The sequence below is a fragment of the Topomyia yanbarensis genome, chromosome 1, assembly GCF_030247195.1.
Source record: "Topomyia yanbarensis strain Yona2022 chromosome 1, ASM3024719v1, whole genome shotgun sequence".
Classification (NCBI taxonomy): Eukaryota; Metazoa; Arthropoda; class Insecta; order Diptera; family Culicidae; genus Topomyia; species Topomyia yanbarensis.
Genome location: NC_080670.1, coordinates 184,233,324 through 184,258,719, shown reverse-complemented (window position 1 = coordinate 184,258,719; position 25,396 = coordinate 184,233,324). Strand labels below are relative to the sequence as shown.

General features: G+C 40.5%; 3 protein-coding genes across 3 annotated transcripts in view; 1 reads left to right on the top strand and 2 right to left on the bottom strand.

The window, feature by feature from the left end:
- Positions 1–1,240: 1,240 nt before the first annotated feature.
- LOC131676118 (bromodomain-containing protein DDB_G0270170-like) lies at positions 1,241–2,487 on the bottom strand. Its single transcript, XM_058955243.1, has 3 exons — positions 1,621–2,487; positions 1,313–1,551; positions 1,241–1,244 (listed from the first exon to the last, which is right to left on the bottom strand). Exons 1-3 carry the CDS (start codon positions 2,485–2,487, stop codon positions 1,241–1,243), a joined length of 1,110 nt encoding a protein of 369 aa, XP_058811226.1.
- A 2,511-nt stretch (positions 2,488–4,998) lies between these two features.
- LOC131683921 (U3 small nucleolar RNA-interacting protein 2) lies at positions 4,999–6,701 on the top strand. The gene is made up of 3 exons (XM_058966335.1): positions 4,999–5,193; positions 5,263–6,017; positions 6,073–6,701. The coding sequence occupies exons 1-3, from the start codon at positions 5,140–5,142 to the stop codon at positions 6,662–6,664; spliced, it is 1,401 nt and encodes a 466-aa protein (XP_058822318.1). The 5' UTR covers positions 4,999–5,139; the 3' UTR covers positions 6,665–6,701.
- A 6,708-nt stretch (positions 6,702–13,409) lies between these two features.
- The window catches only part of LOC131683906 (uncharacterized), a 155,321-nt gene continuing 143,334 nt past the window's right edge, over positions 13,410–25,396 (bottom strand). The window contains exon 4 of the mRNA XM_058966312.1: positions 13,410–21,435. Within this exon, the coding sequence (XP_058822295.1) occupies positions 21,240–21,435 (196 nt within the window). The 3' untranslated portion in view covers positions 13,410–21,239. The remainder of the gene's footprint in view (positions 21,436–25,396) is intronic.

The window sequence follows — 25,396 nt, the reverse complement described above, 5'->3', positions numbered from 1 at the left end:
GCTCGTTATTTTGATTTTTCTTGTATAGCTTGTGGGCTTTTTGTTTCCTATTTTTTAGATTTTTAATTTGCCTATTGTACCAAATAGGATGCTTCGAGCTACCGTGTCGTCTTTTCTTCTTAATGGGCACCTCTTCATGAATAATTTCGAAAATTATTTTGTAAAATACGTCCAGGGCGGTTTCAATATTCGCTTCATTCCTAAGAGTATTTTGCCAGTCGACATTACCTACCTTCCGTCTGATATTGTCATAATTAGCTTTATGGTATTCAAAGACTTCCTCAAAGTCATAGACGTTGGGTTCTTGATTTTTATGGATGAACAAAGAAAATTCAATAGCAGTATGAAAAGCTTCATTTTTCCACAAAGGAGCCAAAGATTCAGATACACAGAAATCATCCTGAGTGTTTGTAAATAAAAGGTCAAGATAGCAATTCTGTTGATTTTTTACATGATTTATTTGATTTAATCCTATGCTAGCAGTTTTGTCAAAGATGAAATTCAATGTTTCGTTTTCTCCTACGACTGGGATTAGAATATTTTCATTTTCAGAATCCGGAATAAAATCGGCATTGCGCTGGTTAAAGTCTCCGTAAATGTGAACTTTGACCTCGACCGGAAGTTCAAATAAAATTTGTTCAGCAATTTTGAAAAAGGCTTCATACGATGATATATTAGCATGCTCTGGTGGGAAATATACAAAGGCAAAAACATGTATTTCACCTGAAATGTTCGCTTTAACCCACTCATGTTCAAATTCTTTAAACTTCACTGTGGGAAGAATTTCAGAATTAAATTGAGCCGAAACGCCTATAAGAACTCCTCCACCAGACTTCTTTTGAGATTCTAAAAGATTTCGGTCGTCTCTGAATACGTTAAAGCCACTACCAAAAATTTCCTCACTTTTTATGCTATCGTTCCAATTTGTTTCAGTGCCTAAAATAACAGAATAAGAGGAGCTCAATACATTACTATAGATTTTGCTCATTTTAGATGCGCTCTGCATACGATTAAAATTTTGGCAATATATCAAAATTTCTGAAAGCGTTTCTGATAAAGTTAATGGCAATTTGTCATACTTAGAAATATCATGCAAAACTATTGATCCGTTTTCATCCGTAACCGGTTCGTCATGGTCTGCCTCTGAAGAGTGCGTTAGGTTGGACGAAAACACGAATGCTCACGGGAACAAGCTGAACAGCGCTGAGAAAAGGAATTCGTCAGGACGGGGGTTACAAACCTATCTGGTGCGAAAGTTGAGTTAAATTGATGTACAACCGGGTATGGATTCAGTGTTTCACCACGTTGAAACCTGATACCACGCTGATTATCAAACGGAGGCCTAGAGAATTGCACCCTTGCCGCCGCAAGTAGATCCTTATCCCGGGGAAGAGAGTTGCCAGCTGTTGGACGACCGCATTGCGTATTGTTGTTGTTGTTGTGATTATTGCTGCTATTGTTGTTGCGATTGTTGTTACGATTATTGTTGCTATTGTTGTTGCTATTGTTGTTGTCATTGAGGTTATAGTTATAATAACTGCTTCTGGATATCTGATGTTTATTTGTCTCATTAGTATGACGGCTACGTTGGTGTCTGTTTTTATTGCGATCATTTATTACCCGATGTAACTGCTTTTTATTAGCTTTTCTTCGTGCCATCGCCCTATCTTTCATCTTTTGCTGTTGAATTCTACGCTGATTACGTGTGTCGTACTCCGTCCAGTCAGAGCGCCACACTTTCTTCGAACCCAAAAAGCGCCACCCTTCAGTGGCTTCGGCAGTGGAACGGTGACCTGAGTCACCCGATTTTGTTGATTGGGCATTTAATTCGTCCATCAAGCTGGGGCCCGCTGGTGGCAAACAAGCATCGCGTATACTGCTATCCAAAGTGTTAATTGAGCCGGCAAGAGATTGTACTTCTTTGAGAATGTCACTGCCAACTGAATTTGTTATAATTTTCACTTCGTCTAAAACTTCACGTGTAGGACGCGATTCACTCAGGTAGTGTTCATTACAATGAGCTGCCATATCTATGGTAAGGGTGCTCAAGTTCTGAACTTCGCTGCAGATTTTTTTCAATTCTCTGGTCAAATCGGCAGTGAGATCATTTACATACTCTTCAATGTGTTTTTTTGTGGATCCCATAGATATGTTGAATAGTGATGTGATATGGTTTTTCAGCGTGACCAGCTCATCGGCCTTATTAAAAGAATTACTGTCAATGGCCTGCGATAGTGCCGATACAGCATTTGCCACTTGCGACGATGTGTTTATGTTCACATTCGCCACTGATTCTTTAAGCTGCAGCTCAACATTTTCGAATAAGTCAACAATTGAATTGAACTTTTTTATGTCGGCTGCTATTTGTAAGTTGCAGTCCGTTTGCGTAGTTATAGATTCAAATAATTTTTCCTGTTGGTACAGCACTTTTCGTGTGTCTATGCCTACCTTTAGATTATGCTGGCAATCTGCACACAGGGGAATCATGAAGTGCGAGATAAATTCTTCTTGATTTCACTGGACTCCTACACAAGCTGCATGATAACATTTTCTGCAGAATTCACACTGCCACAAGAAACGATCATCGCTGATATTACAAGATGTCACACTGCAGCTCATTATGATAACCGTTGTTTAATAGGATTGAACACACGCGCGACGGTAGAAAGATAAATAAATAACAATTAACTGCGGACCGTAAAAACACGTCTATACTCAAAGGCGTTCGATTACCGTGACGTGGGTCAGGTTTTAACCTTTTTTTGCGGTCTACTGTATGTGTTGAGACTGTGACGGGGATCACGATACTGTTCGGAATCTGTGATGCATCATCACAGTTCCTCGATGACGGAGTGGTTAACGCGTCCAACTAGAGACTGGGAGATCGCATGTTCGATTCCTGCTTGAGGACATATCTTTTCCCAGTGTGTCAAATAAAAGGTGAATTGTCACCGTTTCCGGTTCATTCTTTCTGTCTATTTTTAATTGGACACGTTCTACCGATTATTTTATCGGTTCGTCAAATAATTCGCAGCGAGACGTGGTGTCCCTCAGACCATGCTTAGCGAGAGCACGACCGTCGGAGTCGGATCAAGACGAACTTTGAACGAGTTACTGCGACTCTTTGTGACTTTACCAAACCGATATCAAGACTGTATTCGGATGAAGACATTCAGTTCCGATTCATTCCTCCACGTTCATCACATTTCAATGGTATTTGGGATGCTGCGGTCAAAAAAAATGCACTTCTATCGCATGCTGAAGAACGGGGACCAACGAAAAAATTCCTGCTTACCAACTCACTGTTATTAGTCGAAGAATCGTTTCTGAATCCATAACAGACGTCATCAAATTCAGTACACGATTCACACAATAATGCGCACTAGTTTGGCATACATAAAATAGAAGAACAATGCGCAGGTATTTGGATAATAAGTGAAATGCGTCCACTATACCGGTTATACATGTATGGCTTTTGTTCATTAGAGTTGAAACAGTGAGAATCAGCTCAAATCATTTTATTTGAATTGTAAAATTTTCAAAATATTGAATTTTAGTGACCCAAACTGCACTTTAGGGCATGTTCAGGAGTGTTTCAGTTATAGATGCATAATTTTGACAGTTCTATAATATAAAACTGAAAATTTTAAAACTAGAACTTGCTGTCCCAGCAGCAGTTTTAGCGGATGTTCTATTCAGTTTAAAATTCATGTCCCGCTATGCCTTCAGCGTTACTGCATTCAAATTTATTTTTCCCCAGTCTATCGGGTCTAAGTATCTGTGCTGAGTACTCTTCATGTATTCAAAACACAGTTCTAAACGTATTTTAAAATCAGAAACAAATAGAACGGCATTGTATAACAGTTTTAAATTTTAAAACAAAACTGTTCGAAATTATAAAACAAAACGCTCTGCTGGGGATGTGATTGTTTCAGTTCCAGTTCTACTTTGAAACTCCTATACAAAACAAAATAAAACATTCCTGAACATGCCCTTAGGGTCTTAAAACTGATATGTCAAAATAAGAAAGGCGACAATAATAGATAAATGATAAATTTTTAATTCTGCCGTAACGCCTCTTATGTATATTCTGAGCGCGTCGAAAACATTAAACATGTTTTTTTCTCTAAACCACTTTTTTGACCCGGCTTCGAACAAATGATTTTTCAGGCTGAAATATTCATATCCAAATTAGTAAATCTAAAATTGCTTTCTCAAGTAACGCACCTAATTTTTTTGGCGTGTTTTTTGATGTGTAATCTTGTGTCGATTTTTATGACACTTTCGGCGGTTTTCTATTAAAGTCATTTTGCGAAAAATCAGAATATCGCAATAATCATACTACGTCGTTTGGAATTGTTCTAAGGAATAAAAAATGTTAGTTTCTGGCTCTTGGTAAAAAAACGGGAGATAGATTTCAGGCCGTCGACCCTTTTAAAATTAACTCGTCAGCGGGAAAATGGCCGATATAATTGTCTCTAACTCGTACATGCTGGTACAGTCGTGATTCCCTGGTTGGGCCACACCTCTGTCCAACTAACGAATTTGATTCGTTAGTTGGACCGACTGACAGATGTCAAAAACTCTTCAAAGAAGACGTTAGTACTGTAATTGCATCTGTTCACATCTCTAACAATTGTCAGATTGATTTTCAAAGTAAATTTGACATAAGATTTTGGCGTTCAGATGCTTTTTAGTTGGACAATGATCCAACTAGCGGAGGTCCAACTAAAAAGCGGTCCAGTTAAACTTTTTATGTATTACTATGTATGTATGTATTACAGTAGTGATTCGCTGGTTGGACATTTTTTAACTGGACCGCTTTTTAGTTGGACCTTCGCGAAACAAATATAAGGAAATTATGAAAAACCCTGTAGATTGATTTGTTAACATTTAATTTAATTTAATTGTATTTTAGTACCCCTTGGTATAATAAAAGCAAATTTTCTTGTGCTGCAGTTTTAGCGTGTAAATTAGAATTGTCATTTGACGGTAAACAAATCCACATGTCCTCTACTTCGCGGTCAGCATACTGGAAAGTGCACGTTGTTGTTGAATCTGTTTTGAGTTTTCGATTTCAATTTCAATAAACGATAATTATATTTTATAAATTAATTGAAAACGTAGTGGTGCTAGAAAATGTCTTCGTTTTTTCTAAAAGGAAAACCACGAACCGTTGGTACGAAGCGAAAGGTATGTTTCGATATAACATTCCTACACGCAACGGGAATAAGTATATAATACTAATGTTCCCCATTCCAGTACGACAAAACAAAACCAACCAAAAAGGAAACCAAACTTCAAAATCGAAAGGAAAAAGCACAAGCTGAATCCGAGGAAGAAATCGATAGCGACCAGGAGGAAGAACTAACGGCGGCCAGCACATCGAAACAGTTCAACTTTGACGATGAAGACGAAGGTATCGTTGAAACCGCACAGGATAAACGACTTCGGTTGGCAAAAAAGTACCTGAAAGAGGTGGAGGAAGCTGAACGTAGCCGGCGAGAGGATGACGAAATTCATGACAGTGTTTCGGCGGTTTTAAGAGAGGACTATCTGGAGAGTGTTGGAAAACTATACCGAGAGGTAGCGGACCAATATCAGGGCTATAGTCTGGACAAAGCCACCACGTTGAAATTTAAGCAGCAGCATCTTGCACCAACCTGTGCCTGTTTAACCGAGGACGATAAGTTTCTGTATGTGGCCAATAAGAATGGCATTATTGTCCGGTGGGACTTGGAGAAAAAGGAACGGCTAGCTTCGACGAAAGCTCAACGAACGGCCGTTCTATCGCTGGCCGTTTCTTATGATTTAAAGTTCTTGGTTGTTGCTGATGGAACCAATGAGATAAAAGTACTGGATGGAAGCACATTGAATGCTGTTGATTCATTGAGTGGCCATTCAGATGTTGTCACCGGTGTTGTGTTCCGAAGGAACACTCATCAGCTGTATTCCTGCAGCAAGGATCGCACGGTTAAGATTTGGTCTCTGGATGAAATGCTTTACGTTGAAACTCTGTGAGTAATAAAATGTTTATTCTTAATTTCTGTTCCTAATTTTAACATATTTTAGCTATGGCCATCAGACTCCGGTTACCAGCATCGATGCCTTAGCACGAGAGCGAGCGATAACATCGGGTGGAAATGATCACTCTATTCGTATATGGAAGATCGTGGAAGAGTCTCAGCTGGTGTACAGCTGTCCACCGACCGTCGACAGTATCGAATGTGTACGATTAATCGGGGACGAACATTTCATAACCTGTGCAACGGATGGATCCCTGTCGGTTTGGAGTTCTGGAAAGAAGAAACCGCTTAACACGGTTCAACTCGCTCACGGTAAAACAGCGAACGGAGAAGCTAATTGGATTAGTTCGATTGCAGCCCTGTTGAATACTGACGTGATAGCGTCCGGTTCGTGTGATGGTTTTGTACGAATTTGGAAGCTGGTAGGCGCCGGTAAGAAAATTGAACCACTAATGGAGATCCCGGTTGAAGGGTTTGTGAATGCGCTGAAGTTTACTAGCGACGGCGAACGGTTGATTATCTGTGTGGGACAGGAGCACAGGCTTGGACGTTGGTGGACGCTGAAGCAGGCAAAAAATCGAACCATTGTTGTGCCGCTTATTATGACCGTGAAGGAGGGTAGTAGAAAGAAAAAGTAAGTTTGTAGGGGCAAAGTATATACTGTTTGATCGAAAACACTACATTTAAATTTCTCTTTTCCGAAATATTCCATAAACATGTGTCTATGCTTTTCTAGATTCGGTTCAATATAAAAATGTTTTCCGTGGTAGTATGTTTGCTGTGTGAACGATTAATGTTTCTTCAAGCTTCGTGTATTTTACAATTGACGCGCTAACAACTTCCCCATAGAATATTTTAAATTAATATGTTCAGGCAACACTATACTGACTGACTGATCGTTAGCTTATCTGATTCGGTCAAACCAACGATAGGTCGACAGTCAGCCCTCATGGAAGAAACGTGAGGAAATCTATCGGTAAGAAAGATAGCCAAAGTTCTATACCAGGACCTAACCTAAAACACCTACCTTCGTGGCAGCATTGAAAAGGGTCCGCTCTCGTGGAAAACAGATGTAAGTAACTAGCTATGTGCAAAGGTCATTATAATCAATTATGCTTTTTTTTTTTCTAGTTGTCGATTTACTCGTGATCGACTTCGCAGATGCGGAAAGGGACGATTGTGGATCGTGCATCCCGCCTGCGGAGCTTGTCACCTTTATCATTGCGTAGGAGTTTCCTCAGAAGTTGAAAAACACCCGTAACGAAGTACTAACAGTCCAACAATGCCTCAATCACTGCCCCTATGTTCCGGGGAAAATCTAAGAGTTGCTTCGAAAATTGCAGAAGGTGATAGACCGTGTTTAACGCAGTTCTAGCCTGATAGAACGGAGAACTCAGAGCAGAGGAAATCGATGAAAACGTACCAGCAGGAAAAACGCGAACAGCAAGAGCTATCAAAGGACGCGAGAGGTTCCCAAGTTAATGTTCATAAAGGCACTAGCGAAACCATGACTTGACCAAAAAGTCAGCAGTCTGAACGAAGGATCACCCAAGCCGATTGGTGAGTTCTGTACACAATCAAAAGTTGCGAACAGAGAAATGGGGCTGACTAGTTAGCTTCATAGAGATATGGGAGGACAAAACACAAGCAAACAAGAACTTTTCATTTCTTTGTGAAAACCTAACAGTACTTTTCGGTTGGTTTAAGAATTTGGATAACTAGGGCCAACAACGAACCTGCTGGCTGACAGGCAAATCTGGCCAAAAAAGGCTAATTTTTTCGGGAGAACCCGATTAGTGGCCACTAATTTATTGCAGCTGCAGGGCAATACTTGTAAGGATCAGCATGACACAGTAGTGACAAAACTGATGTTTCAACTCTGTGTTGCAGACATCATGGATACATTAGGTTTGTTCCAATACACTGAAGTAATCGGAAGTTCCAATACACAGAAGCAAACAATACTTTTTACTCCGGTTTGATACCAGAAGAAAATTCTTTCATGTACGAGCGGAATAATTCATAAAATCGTGGACACAGAAGAAGCTTATTAACAGAACGGAAAAAGGACTAACAAAGAGGAAAAAAAAATTAAAATCTTAAATCTAAAGAGGAGATAAGCAAAGGAATATGAAATAGCAATAAGCGGTAAATATCAGCCTCAAGGTAAATTATGGAAACGCATAGGTAAGCATGCATTACAACCAATAATAATAATAATGATACTAAATGATACTAAATAATTATTTTCATATTAAAAAAGGTGTTTAAATGGCGCCCATGCGCTAATTCGTCCTAGTTAAAATTTGGGTTGAGGGGGGCACGCATTTTTGGCCTAGGGCGGAATGCCGATCAGACCGGTTCTACACCAAAAATGTACTATAAGGTTTGATACCAGAAGAAAATTTTCTCCAGAGTACTTCCAGTTTCTTCTGGTACTGGAACAAAACTATTGCGATGACTATTCAGAAGGTGAACTTTAGTGTGGGCGGTCAGCAGTGGTGTGATCACTTAGAAGCGGTAGATATACGTACTCATCTGTCCTACCGACGGCTCCTAGCAGAGCTAGTGGAAAAACTGCCGGTCGCGATTAAGTTGAATTGGGTATCTTTCAAACCATCGCTAAAAAAAGTTTGTGCTGTTCTCGGAAGGATTGGAAATTGATGCCGTTGAAGTAACAATTCTAGTGCAGCCGAGAGAATGGAAACAAGGGCGTCTGTACACCAGCAGGGTAAAAAATTTCGGGAAATTCCCTCAAATAAATCTCGACTGAATGCTACAGAAATGTGGGAATTGTACGAAGTTTGTCAATGATGAAATTCTCCTCGCTGCACCGTACACTGAGCGTCGATTTGCAGCTAACGTCTGCGGCTCCCCACAAGGAATCACGGAAGACACCACGGTGTTTTTTCGAGGCGAAGTCATTGTTCTACTTGCTTCCCGCTGCTTGGTGATTAGTTGTAGAGGAGAGCAAGACACGTTAGGCTTATCCTCTACAGCGAGAGCGGTGGGTGATTTGGATCCTTTACGGCTAACTGCGAACAGCAGTACGAACCAAGTTTCTTGTACTGGGTTGAAACAAAAACAATGTAAGCAAGTTCTCTGAACTGTCAGAAATGTGAGGTTATACATTTACATGCAATGTTCTATAGGACGATTTAGTTTTCCGGATTGCCCATCTCAGAACCGCGTGTTCTTAAATTGTGCATTCATATCCACCGCTTCATCGGGGTTTTGTGTGTTCGTTTCCAAAGCAATAATCCTCCTCGCTAGAATCTACGGTTGGTGATTTGGATGTCACTAAAACGAAGCGGTGTGCGCGTGACAGGATCCTAGAATGCGGAATTCGCATCGACGAAAAGTGTATCGAACGACATATCATCGTCCCGGTCGGTCTGCAGAAATATTTGGGGGAAATCCGTTTCACGAAGAAGTTCGGTGGAAACAGATCTAGTAGAACGGAAACCTAACCGTACCACGAAACAGTTGCCGACGGACGATTGAAAAAGAATCTGCAAGAAGGCTTGAAACCTGTAATCCTGTGACAATCATCAACTTGACAAAGCGTCTCGAAAATAAGGGGCGTTTTTTCTTTATTCCGTTCATCGGCGAACGCGGATTGGCCGTCACGTCGTTGCTGCGTTCTGCTTCCGAGAAACAAGTTGGCCAATCATACGGGCAGTGCCTGTCCGCTGAGATCGAAATGATCGGCGGGGAGCATATCGCCGGTGAAGTACGGTTACGAGCCGCGTACCCGAACAACGGCGGCCCTTTGGGATCGAGCAGCTGGTTGGAGGGGGATCGTTCATCGCCGGCAAGTGGCACATTTATCTCTGTGAGACACATGCGAAATTCATGCAGCCAAGCGTTCGTCGTGACCATCATCGAATGTTCGTGTTTCGGCATTATGCGGCCGGAAAGTTCAGATCGAATGTACGCTTCATCTTTGGAATCATTAACAGTGAGGAAGTAGGAAGCAGCGACTGAAGAGGAATAATAGGAAACAGAGAGTGAACTGAAGCAGGATTGTAGAAGTTGAGGAGGGAGTGAGGATAGGAATTAACCAGAAAGCAGTAAGGTCTGGAAAGACGAGAAGAACAGCACGACTTCACACGAGTGTGTGAAGTCGTGCTGTTAATAAAGTAATGTTGGCATAAATTTCATTGCCCTTATGATTTGGTTTGAGGAAGAGCAACATCACGTTTTCGAACTCGATAGCAGATGGCGCATTAATCGTGAAGATTCGAAAAGTAACTGACAATCATTTTGGCGCTACTTCGTTTTTGTAAACTATCTTAGCCGAAAGCGTCGTAAATGTTGTGGGATGAGGTTGTAACCCGTCAGGGTATCAATTTAGCACTGGGTGGAAATATACCTAATTTTGCGTTTACACTCCGTAGAGTGTATTGTTTACGTTAAAGTTATGCTCACCGCTGTTCGATGCCATTCACATTTAGTTTGTAAATTTTTATATAGTTTCGCGTTTGTGAACGGTTTTGTGTAATCAGATAGGTGTAGTAATTTTTGTTTTATTTTTGTATACAAGAAACATAGGGCTTAGATAGGCCACCGCTCTCCTCTTGCTGCAATAAGTGTGCTGGATATGCTACACATAGCGATGACAGATATGCGGCGGTACGGTTCTTTTGGTGTTGGTGTTTGTTTTTTTCGTGTCGTGAGGAAGGCGGCCATCGTAATATGGGGAGAAAGTGACGAACCACGGCGTAGAACAGACGTCCGTTTAGAAGTTTTTTTTTTCTCAGGAGTTTTCCGCCACTAGAAAACGTTTCAGCGCGCGTGCGACGGCAAGTAATCCCGTCGAAAAGTGTCGGTCGTGGTTCGGTTACCATAGTGTTTTGTGGTGTTGGATCGCCGGATATCAGAAGCTAAACGCAAAGGAGCCACTCGCTTCCCCGGCTAATTACCAAGGACCCAGTGACACCACGCCGCCCTCACTGTGGAGGATCAGCCGAACGAGCATAGCTCTCCTCCACAGTTAATCGCAAAGGAGGGCGAAGCAGGTAGGACAACGGATCCACCTGAGGTAGTTTACTGCGGTATCTACCTGGGCCATTCACGGGGAGTGAGTGGACCCGGCGATTAATCGCCTCGTCGCTAGGGAGGTTCCAACAAAAGAGCCTTGCTCACCTCCCTGGCTAATTGTAAAGGACCGCTGCGATACCTGCGGGAGAACACGGCCGTCGGAGTCCCGGCCGGTCGGAAGAAACCGCCCGCCTTTCCGCCAGCAGTAGCAGATCACCAGCAGCAGCAGCGGTTGAGAGAGTAGCGGGAATAAAACACGGTAAAATTAAATTTATTTATTTGTGTTCTATTAGTTTGTAGTGTTACGAAAATCCGAAATTCCGGTAGAGGCACCTAGGCCGCCCTGATAAGAAGGGTCTGCCGGGCAAACAAGAACCCGAGTAGTGGGCAAATCTCTACTTACAAGGTTGACATAACCTTCGTATATTGTAATTGCGGTACTCATTACTTGCTGTTGCGGGGAGGGGCTTGAGAGTAGAACATCGTCGATTTGTGTACACGCGTACAGCTTTGGCACGAAGAGTTTGACATTTTGGCACGGTTGTTTCAACATAGTCAAACAGTAACCGGTTTTAAAAGTGAATGGCAGCATTTACATCCACTTGATTATGTAGTACACTCCAGTCGATCAGCAACAGGGAGTGGCGCAGTGTTACGAGATCAGTTTTGCGAAAATTACGACGATCCACAGCTATTGCTTCTTTATATTGTATGGTGCCAATGGTAGAAATTGTTATTTCTAAAGCGGCATGATTTAGTTATTCAAAAGAACAATCGCTGGAAACTTCTCAGAACACACAGGCTGAGCAATTCCATTCAAGAGGGCAAGGAAAATGAGATTGATGGTTGGGAATCGTACTTACTGAATTTAATTCATGGTTCCGTTTAGAAATAAGCGACTGGCAGGATTATTTGTCGAGGATAATGGGTGTAACTCGGCAGGGTAACAATTTTGTATTGGGTAGAAAAATACCCAAATATTGTTCACAATCGTCGTAGTGTACAATGTTATGGAAAAATTATGGCGTGTTTTTTGAAAAGGGTATGCTGTCAAAATTCACTTTGAGAGTAAATTCTGGACAAACCATTAATCGCCGATTATAAATCACAGCAACAGACGACGAAAGAGAAAATTTTTCTCTTTCATAAAATGTTAACATTTATTCTTGGCGAATTACGCCCCGTTACGATTCTAACTAGAATCGGTTGTGTCACAGGAATACGAACTGGAACCAACCAGAATTCCGGTTCATTTCCAGCTGAGCTTATCTGGGCGGATTGTCTGGAATTTTCTCAAAGTGAATTTTGACAGCATGCTTATTGGCCCTTCTCGAAAAACACGCGAGAGTTATACTCGCCAATGTTCCGTTAGTTGGATTAGATTATTTTTGTGAACGATTTTATAGGAAATAGGAAAAGTTAGGTTTGATAATTGTTATTGCGTGTTTGGGAATAAATGTTAGGGTTTATTTATGCTCCATTTCTCCACTTGCTGCGAAAAGAAAGTGCTGAACTCGCTATTCATCATGCGACGGCGGTGGTGGAATCCGTTTTATATGCGTCGAGTGCAAAAGGCGACCATCGTATAAAAGTAGTGACGAACAACGTGAACGAAAAGACGTCACCGACAGTTTTCGAGACAGTTTACCGCCTCAAGAACAGTAATGAAGTGCATAGGTGAGAAGTCGAGAGAAGTTAAGTACAAAGGAGCTTTCGCTTCATCGACTAACCGTAAAGGATTCATAACGGAGACAGAAGTGAGTAGGAAAGCGATTCTACCTGGGAAGAACACTATGGAATCTTCCGAGACTCCAAACATCCTCATAGATTGATGAACAATCCACTCAAAATTCACAGGAGGCAAGTGGCCGGGAAACATCGATCACAGATCCTCCACCGGAACCATGATTGCTGTATGTATCGCTTCAATCCGCACGGTAAACCTTGTGATCATCCCAGAAGAGTGAGATGATGCAATGCAAATGAAGAGGAACTGAGTCTAAGTCACAATAGTAAGTGTCAGGAAGAATTATTATTTCCGGCCACGATCATCTTCACCGATACTTGGGATAGGGTAGAAAATGATGATGTAATGCCTACTTAAGGAAGGCCACCGACTCAGTGACGTATCCATAGGTATTGTGGAATTGGACTGAAGGACAGGTACAGGTCTAAGATTCGCCGCAAGCAGGTAATGCGACCACGAAATGAATATGTTTTATGCGGTGTCTCCGAGTACTATATTTTAATATTGACGTGTCGCTACCGTTGGCGCTGCTGTTTCTCTATCCAAACAGTATAAAATAATATTTTAAAAATACAACTTAAAAAGGAAACACGTTTTACAGAATATACAATATATTTCATCTACTCATGAACTTTGCTATTACATCATTCTTTATATTCTTGATAGGGCGTCTATTATGTAATTCGGTTTCTTCTTACAAATCTCTTAAACAGCGATCGAAAAAGTATTTGTGTAATTGGTAATTTACGGGTTCTTTTCCAATCTCAAATCCTCGATTTTTCATATTTTTTGCTTTGTCTAAACGTTAACTTTACAACTTATTCCATTTCTGAGGAATAAATATTTTGATCAATCCAGAGTTGATATCATAATTAACCTTTTGGCTGTTATCAAGGGAAAATAGTTTTATACTTTTCGAAAATTAGACTGAATGAATATCTAATTATGAACTTAAATTTACAGGACATGACCACATTAAATTGCATCACGGAAAAAAACGCTGTGAAAAATAACTCATTGGGTGCTTCTCTTAAAAATTTTGGTAGAAGTAGTTTAGAGTGTATTATTTACACTGTATTTTTATCGCCGTCAGTTTTCCGAAAATTGGAAAAATGGCGTCACACGAAGCACTGGGAAAATTCTAAATTCTCTCCTCGGGACATCGGAAAACAATTCAGAATTGTGTGCAATTAAACGTTCGAACGCAAGGAGATATGCGGTCAGAATGGGAGTTCTTTAGTGATTGGGATCATAAGCATGTAGTGAAAGCGTTTAAGCGGATTCCAAGTGTTTCGGTCAGGGATGTGACCAAAAAGTTAAATCTGTCCAAGTCTTTCGTTCTGAGGGCTAACGACCGGGAGGGACTACATACGTAAAAAGTGCAGAAGGCTCCAAATCGTGATGAACGGCACAAAAACGGAGGCAAAGTTACGGGTCCGAAAACTGTACACCCCGATGTTGACGAAGCTTCATGGTGCTATCATGGATGATGAGACTTACGTCAAGGCGGACTTCGGGCAGCTTGCGGGGCTACTGTTCTTCACCGCCCAGCACAAGTTTGATGTACCGGAGGAAGTAAGGAAGCAGAAGTTTGTCAATAAATACATGATTTGGCAAGCGATCTGCTCATGTGGTAAACGGAGTGCGCCGTTCTTGACTACTGGGACTGTAAACGGAGAGATTTACCTCAAGGAGTGTCTTCAGAAGCGTTTGTTTCCTCTATTGAAGCAACACGAGAGCCCTACGATCTTCTGACTGGATCTAGCTTCGTGCCGCTATTCAAATGTCCTGAAGTGTCGTATCACCAAAGGGGTCGCTTTCGTAGTCAAGGAAATGAAAATCCCCCTCCAGCGCACCGGAACAAAGGCCGATCGAAAAGTAGTGGGTAATTATGAAGCAGGCACTACGTAAGTATCCCAAGGAGGTCAAATCTGAGGAAGATATGAAGAAAAAATGGGTTTCCGGTTTTGTAAGGTGCGAGCGTACGGTTATAGTATTGAAACTGGATGAAACAAAATATGTCAAAATCTTACTAATGGGTTATATTTAATTGTCTGAAAGTTTGAAAGGGATCGGTCCATTAGGTAATTTTCCGTGATGCAATTTGATGTGGACCACTGTTTAGAATCTTTAGAAACAACATCTAAGAAGAGAAGATGGTCCAACACATCATCATGACTACTTTAGGGTATTTGTGTCAGTTCAGCCTTAGTTGAAAGAAGGCGCGTATGTGTGTCTGCTAACGGGTTCACTACATTCTTTTGTTTACAAGAGTAACACGTTTGTAAAGCTTGATTGGATTATACTAGTGGGACAATGTATCGGTACGGGTCGTCTCCATTGTTGAATCCACAAAGATCAACACGTAAATTCTACACACAGAACTACTACAAAAATGAGCAGATGTGCTGGATGAAATTTGTTCCAAGATAGGATTCGAACTAGGAATGTTTATCAATTGAAATTTTACACAGGTTTTAAAGAAAATTTTGTTCTAGCCTAAATGTCTGTTATCTGGGTCAAGAACGATCCAACAGCTGCACATTGAAGTGACAGAGGAATTGTTTTAAACAAGCGATTGAGATAGCCAGAGTTTTTTTAGAGATTCAGAGCCGTTAATTTCCACAGGAAATAAATTAAAACTCGTCATCAAACAGTTTGAAACATAGACTCAAAAGAATGAGATCCATCGATTTATGTAATATAAAATTGTTTTATTCTTCGTTTTTTTTGACAAAGTTTCACTCAAATGTTACACAAGTATTTTATATTTTTGTGCTTGAAACTGAAAATCTGTTCTCTGTGGCAAATATGGAGTTATTTTACGCCTATGAATTAAGCTGCAACGAGTATGGACATTTACGCATGCGAAATAAGAGTGTATGCTTGCGATGTTCTAATAAATTTAACCTCATTTTTCATGAATTCCAAATGACAACCTCAATTTTATGACTTTTTGGTGATATCTAACGGTAGGGTGACCATACGTCCTGGTTTCCCAGGACATGTCCTGGTTTTACATTGACTGTCCTGGTGTCCTGGGAAGTCGAGGAAAATGCTTGATTTGTCCTGGTTTTTCTCCTGTAAGCCTAATATATTTCTATTTAATCAGTCTTCGCTTTTCACTATGCTCCAGATCGCAGTTACAACCGACCGCAACCATAACTGCAACTTATACTCATCCTCTATCGGAATGCGACAAACAAAACTTAATAAGTCAAATCTCCCAATTTTACTTTCTGATGTTTTTTTAATCTCTCAAGAGTGCGTCGTCAATATCGATGAAACAATGTTTACCAGCGCTTCTTCTCGGCTTAAATCGCCTTTCAATCCGGGACCCGAAGAATTCTCTTTGGTACCTCTGAAAAGACACATCGGCGTTTGGGTGCTACTTGAATCCTCTTGCTAGTGGCTTTTTTCGTGTTACTGGAAATTCGTTTCATAAAAAGAAAAATATCAACTATCGTGGAAAATTTTATTTAGCGCTCTCTCGAGCTGGGGATCATGGAATTACTACGGGGTCGATACCAGTACCTAATCAGTCGCTCTGCTTGTTAACAGTGCAGTGAATGAAACGAACGTTTCTACCTACAGACTGCTGTCTATATGAACCGTGCCAGTACTATAAACAAGCAAAGAAATCGAATAATAAAATTCATCCCAAGACAGTTTGAACAATAAAGCAACGTTACTTCCATCGGTGCGATATCGATCATTCATTTCAAGATGTTTGAAACTCAGCAGCAAATTTGCAAATGCAGTTTAGACTAACGGAAGTCGTCGTCATACACCACACTCGTTACTGTTAACGTTTAAAATTTGACCATAGCGGAAAGTTACGCTATGGAAGACAACATGCAATATGTCGTTGAGCATGATAATGTTAGGACCAAGATACCCGTTTATATTGACAATGATAAGATTGATATGCGTCTGCACGATCTACACCTGGGTACTATTAATAAATTTATTGCAACCATCATGTCGGAATACGTAAGATGGAATCCTTTAAGGTTGAAACCTGGAGAAATTTTTTCTAGATATTTCCAACGGTGTTTGTTTCGTGAGAATGCGAGTGTCGGAACCTATTCCTTCATATCTGAACTTTCAATTCAAAGCAAAACGCGGGAACAAATGTCAAATCACGCTGTGCACGCATGAAGGACAGACCCCTGCGTGCCCTACGTTGTTACACAAGAAGACACACTTCAAGAAACCATGCACACAAACCTCTAACGAAGCAATATCAACTGCAAGCATCACACAGCCCTTTATCAACATCAACTAAACCAGAAAGCACCGGAGTTGCAGCTCAGGCACCAACGAATACTGGAACAAGAGAACCTACGCACAGCGTGTCCGATCATTGTGATGCGCCTACTAATTTCCAATCAACTGATAGCACCACCGATAATAAAGTCAATAACAATTCAAACCAGGTAATCGTGAAAACCCATACAACATTAACAGCGAGTATAGCATGAACGAAAACGATAATCCGAGAGAAAGCGGACTAAATGATCCACAAGCAACAAGAGGCAATGAAATAAATAGATCTTCAACAAAAAATAAGATCTTTACTCAAAGTAACAAATCGCGTACACAAGATCCGATGGATATACAATAAAATTCGATATATTTATTTTTATTTACACATTGATAATATTAAAAGATCCACGGCTCAGGTAATGCATTGAGGCGTACCAAATAAATGAAATAGCTAATGGACTATTAACATGCCGTCACGCTTGGACGCTGAATAGCGACTAACCGCCGAGTCTAGCATCCTACATCATAGGGAGTATGGAATGTCGCGCTCAAACCAGTGCTGCAAAATTTCAAAATCAGTTTCTGCTTGTATTTACCGAAACCAAAATTCAGATTCAGCGCCTCCCTCATTCATTAACTTTCCAACTGACTGAAACTCGTCGGTCCTGCACGGACCATCTCAGCATGAAACGTTTGCTGATGGTGGTGTAGCAAGAACTGCCTTTGTTGTCTTGGTGATCGAATTCCGACGAAAGACTTTCTGGCAGAGCTCTTCCTCCCAGACTCCCAGAACTTTTTTACTGACGAAGCTCTGCCTACCAGACCCCAGAACTTTTAACCTGCCGAAAACATGCGGAAAAGGCAATGTCGATTGAGAGGTAGCGGGGGGAAGCAGTACCCTTTCGAGTGTCCTGGTTTTTGACTTGTCTCATATGGTCACCCTATCTAACGGGGAAAACAGATCGAAATGGTGAGTGAAGTGAAAGCAATTATGTGAAAAAAATCTCCCCGCAAAGGCAAGATACGAACCTGCCGCCTTTGAGACTCTGGCCCAGTGCACAAACTCTTATACTATCCGTGGAATATGATGACGTATTAGAAAGAACACATGATTATCGCTTTGACGATAGTGATCGTGCCCTGCCTGCAAAGCGAGACAACACACAACCGCAGCGGCACATATGATCTATTTAATTTTTTTTTCTATTTTAGTTTGCGTTGCGTGTAAGATGTCAAAACTAGAGATGCACCGAATACAGCGCAAATTCGTTAGTTGGGTCACGACTGCGCCCCAACTAGCGAATCGTATCCTTTAATTGGGGCAACTGACAGCTGACAAAAATTACCCAAGGGAAACGCTGATTTTTTGTTTTCTTTCATAAAAAATAAACAGAAATATTTTACAATTCACAAAAGTTGACTGTTTCCTTCCAGTTTAAAGTTGTTTTTTTGTGACAAAGTATGTCATTAGTGTTCTTTTTGCCATCAATTATTTTTTGATAAATTTCTTCACATAAATAGGAAATGGATACGGGAAAAAGCCGATAAAGCACAAACATACTACGTTGTTACTAGCTCAAACTAATTGATGTTGAATGGAAGAAGCGAAATATTTAACACATTTATTTCACTAAAGTCATTCCGAAATATGAATTCAAAAAATAAAATTCCATTGAATTTCAAAGTATGATTTTTTCTGGATCGCCACAGAAATCAGCCAATGAACCCCTTGAAATCAATGACATTCAAACGTCAATCAGTTTTTGACTTTCAGTTTTGACATAAGAGTGTCTTTTAGGTGGGGCATGCCCCCACTAACGAGCACCCAACTAACGAACAGCCCAACTAGCGAACACCCAACTAACGAATTTGCGCTGTAGTACTATTCGGCTTTCAGCCGAATACCGAATATTTAATGTTTAATTATTCGGCGTACCGTATATTCGGCTTAAATTTAAATCGGCTGGTATTTGGCCCGAATATTCGGTCGACCGAATATTCGGTGCATCTCTAGTATTTTGTATATATGTATTTTCTTTTATTTTGTTTCTTTTAAATATTTCATGAATATTAGACCATTACTTATCATATTCGACCGAAAGTCGGTTTTTATTATTCGGCGTACCGTATATTCGGCATAAATCAAAATCGGCTGGTATTCGGCCCGAATATTCGGTCGACCGAATATTCGGTGCATCTCTAGTCAAAACCCTACAACAAAGTGGATCCGCGTAGGACGTTTGTTGAACAAACTTTTCTGCTCCAAGATTGGGCCGGATTCTCAAAGGTTGCAGGTTCGAATCCTGTCTCTGGGGGAAAATATTTTTTCCATATGTTTACTTTTACTTCACTCACTATTTCGGTCTGTTTTCCCCGTTGGATACCACCAAAAAGTCTTAAATAAGGTATTAACACTTACGTTAAAATCCAAATAAAAGAATTATTTGCTCAATTTTGTACTAACACAACCACAAGTGGATTAGACCATATTCGTGAATCGTTTTCTAACAGGACTGCCTTTTAGTTGGATCTCCGCTAGTTGGACCATTGTCGAACTAGAAAGCATCTAAATGCAAAAATCTCTCATTCCAAAATTGACTATGACAATCAATCAGACAAACGTTAGAGACGTGAACAGCTTCATTTTAGACTACTACTATAACCGTCGGTCAGTTTTTGAGTCGTTCGAATTAGCGAATCTAATTCGTTGATAAGCGACATGATAGCTGAACGAATTGTTATACATTACAAAACAGATCTTTTCTATTCATAAGAACCAGCTCGTAAATGTTCAAGCAAGCTATTACGCTAAAATTGCACAAATCACGTCTGGTGATGCCATACGGCATCACACGCCGGGAATGGATTAATTTTCAAATGCTTCATTTTGATTATTGTTCGTGACTCACTGCAATGATAGTCCTATCCTGTCACTCGAGACATTAGTTCAGCGCGTCACTCTAATGATTCTAATTTTCGATTACATTCTTTTGTAGTACATAGAAATAAACTAAAAAATTCACAGCTTAAAAAAGACCCAAACCAACCCAGTCTGGCCATCAAATCGAAGTTTTGAATCTTCGACTGATTCTAGTGTTGTAATGTGTCTAGTTATCTTAGTTCATAGAAAGCACACAGAATGATAATCGGAGTTGTGATGAGGGGTTTCTAATGTTTCTCTCCTATCGAGAATAATGTGCCATGATAGTTAAGCTAATTTTTTGATTTTCTTCTATGCATTCCCTATACCTACATCAACAGCTTAAAGCTTTTGACTACTTTCGTCCTTCGTCCTACATACCACATTACAAAACACTTGTTTTAATTTACATTTATTATTTTCATAGTTGGCTTTGGTACGCACTTTCGTGCACAGTTCTATTAATACACTCAGACGCTGCTATTGTTTTCTTATAATACTGTTTCGTTTTAGTGATCACTCTAAAATCCACTACAAAATTTAATTACTTGTATGCTTGGGTCCTCGTTTTATTGCATTTTGGATATTAACTTTCTTTGATCATGTTGTTTGATATTTTGCCACAGACATAACACATGGAATTCATTCTCTGTTGGCGTTTCTGTGCAACTTCATGGCCTCACCCGATTACATACACAAACCTTGATCCGAAGTGACAGTTCCGTTGTACGCACGTCGCAACGCTCACTAAGATTGTTTACCGGCGGTCGTAAGGCTAGTAAAAATCGAGCGATGGAGAAAAGAGTGTTATGTCTATGATTTTCCTGCAAGAAAAACTTCAGTTTAAATAGTTTGGATGAACGAAATAAGTTGAAAATAGAGTATAGTGAAACTGATATGTAGTTAGAGTTTGATATAGAGAGTATTGTATACACGGTGAACTGATATTGTTGTATTTGGTAGAATACTGAAATGTAAAATTTCCGATTCCTTAATATGTACTTTTTGCCATCTGTTCAATTAAATCATCATTACTGTCTTCTTCAAGCTCACAAGCACCCTTGCAAAATCCTAAGCACATTTCACCTTTCAGCACCGCTATGCGGCATGGAATACTATTATAAATTCCCTCCCATGATGATTATTCCAATCAATTCCTTCAAACCCCCAGCAATATCCAATAGAAAAAACAAAAAAAAAGCAGATGAAAAAAACCCCAACAGACACCCTTGCTTTACAGCAACCGTTCCAGGTCCTCGCTCTCGGCATCGCTAGTACCCGTCTCGGTATCGGTGTAGTCTTCGTCGCGCCGATTCCGCCGGCAGCACGGTAGCCGGCCATCGTCCTCGAAATCGCTCCAGTGTTCGAACTCCTCCTTGTGGTGCTCCAGCAGCATCAGCGATGGGAATAGACTATCACAACCGCTGCAGCTGTTTTGATGGATCAAAAGGATAAGAGAAGTAAAGGAAAAAAATGAATCGAATTATACCATGCAAGTTGGGTTTATTTTATGAATAATTTCATAGCTCAAATGACGGTTAAATTCCTTTCATCTTCGATTGTTTATTGTTTTGCTTTCACCGTGATACGATGCGGACTATTCGAACTCGATCCAAGTAATCCGCCAGCATAACGTCATTCAAAGAAAACGGGACACGTGAACGAGTAGGCGAAAATGCGCTTAAGCTCCACGTTAGGCGTTGATCCCGTTGACATGCCCCATGACGGACACTGAATCCAATTTATTTCGTGCTATCGATTAGGATGCGAGCCGAGATATAGTTCGGTCCACGTGTCAGGGCGGACGAAAAAAAAAGCATGAAACTAACGTGACATGTGTATGTCCATGTTTTACTGATGGTTTGGCGGCACCATCAGACTTCCTAACAATCGATATCTTTTTGTGGTACTCTATCATGAGTGGTACTTTTTATCCCATCTAAATACAGTCGCGTTTTTTAGCACCGGCAATTTCTATTTTCCGTTTTTCTAGTTATTAGCCGGTGACATGACGTAGATTAAAATACGCGATGAAAAGCAGAAGCTAATAAAATTTTGTTCCGGTCGACTAGTTAGGTTTACTGTGGAAAAGTGGTGGTTCAAACATCAAACGCTTCGTTGAAATTCGGAGAGCTATGGACGCCTCAACACCCACAGTGCTTCAAATGAAATTTATAGTTGATACACATAAAACACGAGAATCATGGGGATTCTCTGAACTTGCACTAATAGCATCGATTAACTGATGTGTCAGCTGGAAGGAGGACGCACAAAATCACACTAAAATTCGTTGGAACAGTTGCTCCATCAGTCTAATAATTTACACATCATACAATGTTTATCAGCCAAACCCAAAATAACACAAATTGCTAAATATTTAAACAAAATTAATTCTAGTTTGCGCTTCAGGCCTATGTCTCACGCGAGCGTTCTAAGCTTGCCTTTTTTATTTGATTAAAATTCGCTTTTCTCATTTTCGTAAAAAAACTGATTTTCATATTGGCGTTTTGCTTCAACTTTTGAGTTTGCGTTTTGGATTGACGTTTTGAGTTTGCATTTTAGCTAGAAAAAATTCTAGAAAGAGAACTGCGAAGACTCCATTTTGGATCGATTGGATTCGCGTTTAGCTGTCAAAAAACGAATCCAATCGAACATTGCCTATCATTATTAGGTTCTTTACTGAAACAGTTAACCTCACTTTTCTTGACAGTTCGATTGTACTGTTTACATTGACTTAGAAAATTTTGTGGATGACTAGATTCGCTCGAAGCAAATTGTAAAAAAATTTTCTAAGTACATGTAAACAGTACAAACGAATTGTCAAAAATGAACACTCAGTTCATTTGTGACGTCACTGTAAAGTATTCAATAACATTGGACGTGTTGCCATACAATGCCGGGGCATACGTTGCCAAAAATGCTGTTTTTCTCTCCGCAGTTCTCTTTCTAGAGTTTTTTCTAGTTTTAGCACAGAGAACAGACATATAAGCTAGAACAAACTTTCCCGAAAAACCTGTGTAAACATTTAAATAAAAATACGTTGAAAATCACCATCGCATACAGGTTCGCATGTGTGGGTCACCATTGTATCCAAGTTCGCGCACAAGTCCCGTATAGCGATTGCTGGCCGATCGAAGCGCCAGCCAGTGGCAAGTTGCTACTTACTGTTGCCATTTCAAAGCGACAGTTTTATTTCTTACACAAGTTGAAAACTTTACTTGTATGTCAGTTCTCAGTGGTTTTAGCTTGCATTTCTTTGCGTTCACGTTTATTCAAAACTACTGAGTTACGAGTAACCAGCTTCCTTTCGGATTTTTGCAGCTTCTACCATTGCCACGAGATGCCAAACTGCGTTAGAGAGGAGAAAAGTTGCCAGAATATTTGTCTAAACAACGCCCTAACGTCGGCAGGTTCAGGTAAATAAAATTTTAAACGCCCATGAATTAGTACATGTATGTAGAAATAGAGTCCTCAACATTTTCATCCAGAACTCAAAAACTGAGTAAACGAGACAAACTTATGACATCTCCTCATACCAATAAAGAACCACAGAATTTGCTCATACATAAATTTATTGTGACACGGTTTTATACGCCCCAAGTCATGCTCTTTCCTACACTCTGCCTCTAATCACTCCTCCATCACTTTATTCCTCTACTATTGTCCACTTCGATATGATCCTCATCTCCGCTCATTCTGTCAGCTTTCTCCTCGCCTTCATCCCAAGTAATGGAACGTACTCACCATCGACATGTCTGCACTCGACGTCACAGGACATCGTGGGATTGTGACAATGAGTCCAAGTTCGCCTTCGTCGGCTTGAGAAACAGTCGTTCGACACGGACGGCCAATCTCTTCTCGCTCAAAGCAGTGGATTGCTCCCACTTCCTTGTCTCCCGCCGGCGCTCTGTACATCGACGCTTGGCCTGTTCGTGAGTCGATCTGCTGTCGTCGTTTATCTCAGGGTCGACAGATGCGTTGTTCGTTGCGGTCACGACGAATGCGTCGGCTCGATCTGCGCCTTCCCTTACGCCGGAAACAACGGACTACGCCGTCGTCGGTCTTTGGAAATCAATCTTTTCTTTCAGCCTCTTTTTCGACTCACTGTTTGCCTAGCGCGTGGCTCGTACTGAAGTCTCCTCTCTGACAGGCTGCTCTCGCAGGTTTTCGTCGGCCGAACGGAACGATCTCTGCCTTTCTTTATATTAATCTTTGCAGCTTGCGTACCACTCGGCTTTGTCGCATGTGTCAAGAATTTGTTTGGCGAGGGAGACTCTAGACACACCCGCACGGCTTAGTACAGGCGCATACAATTAGGTTCTTTACGGACACAGGTAACCTCACTTTTCTTGACAGTTCGCTTGTACTGTTTACATGGACATAGAAATATTTGAGGACGACTAGATTCGCTCGAAGCAAATCGTAAAGAATTTTTCTAAGTCCATGTAAACAGTACAAGCGAACTGTCAAAAATGAATACCAAAGTTCATTTGTGACATCAGCGTAAAGTATTCAATGGTTACGAGCAACTTTTCCTAGTCTTGTGTCACTGCTGATTCCAGCGGAAGTATTCCTCTACCATTCGCTGTTTGACATTTCTCTATGTGACATTTGTCAATGTAGAGTTTATGCTCTTAGAGTTTATGCGGAAGTGTTTCTCTTCTTTTCGTTTTCATTTGTCGTTTGACAATTCTCGATGTGTCATTTTTCGATGCCTTGTTTTTTCGAGAGGGCGTGTGACAATTTATTTATGAGATGTGTCAAAATCAGGGTTGATAATACGATACATTTTTCACGATATTTTATCGGCGTTACTCGTTACAGGAGTACGCTATGGTTGTCAAATCACATATATTTTGTGCGTACTCAACATCTCGCCTCGGTCCAGCGCTTTGGATCACGTTTTTAGATACTTCACCCCAAAAAGAGAATACAGGGTAAGCGGTTTTGCATGTCTCGTATACTAGTTGTTGACATATTTGTAAAAGGTACTATTTATTGCTGTTTAACCGTGACAAACAGGACCGGTCCAGCAGATGTTGGGTACGAAATACTTGCTAGACAGCGTCCCCCTGACTCTTTAACGATAGTGTATCGTCATCGGAAAAACCGTTAACGATAATTGTATAGTAGTACTCATCGTCATCGTCGATAATTCATCGGGTATCGCGATACATTTTGCGTTACTTTCCCATTTATTGGAGTTGAAGTTGATGCGTTAATCTATCAATTCTCGCGTGTTTTTTGAGAAGGACCAATGATCATGCTGTCAAAATTCATTTTGAGAGAACATTCCGGACAAAGTAGGACTCGGAACAAATCAGTTTATACCATTTTTTGAACGAAAACAATAGTATTTGAAAGGAGATATTTCTGTTTCTCGAAAAAGGG

Excerpts from the sequence above, each read along its gene's own strand:
- LOC131676118 (XM_058955243.1), bottom strand. The coding sequence starts at position 2,487 with ATGATTCCCCTGTGTGCAGATTGCCAGCATAATCTAAAGGTAGGCATA. Across the intron at positions 1,552-1,620 it reads ATAAAAAGCAGTTACATCGG|ATATCCAGAAGCAGTTATTA; the intron begins GTAATAAATGAT and ends AATAAACATCAG.
- LOC131683921 (XM_058966335.1), top strand. The coding sequence starts at position 5,140 with ATGTCTTCGTTTTTTCTAAAAGGAAAACCACGAACCGTTGGTACGAAG. Across the intron at positions 5,194-5,262 it reads CCGTTGGTACGAAGCGAAAG|TACGACAAAACAAAACCAAC; the intron begins GTATGTTTCGAT and ends TCCCCATTCCAG. Across the intron at positions 6,018-6,072 it reads ATGCTTTACGTTGAAACTCT|CTATGGCCATCAGACTCCGG; the intron begins GTGAGTAATAAA and ends AACATATTTTAG.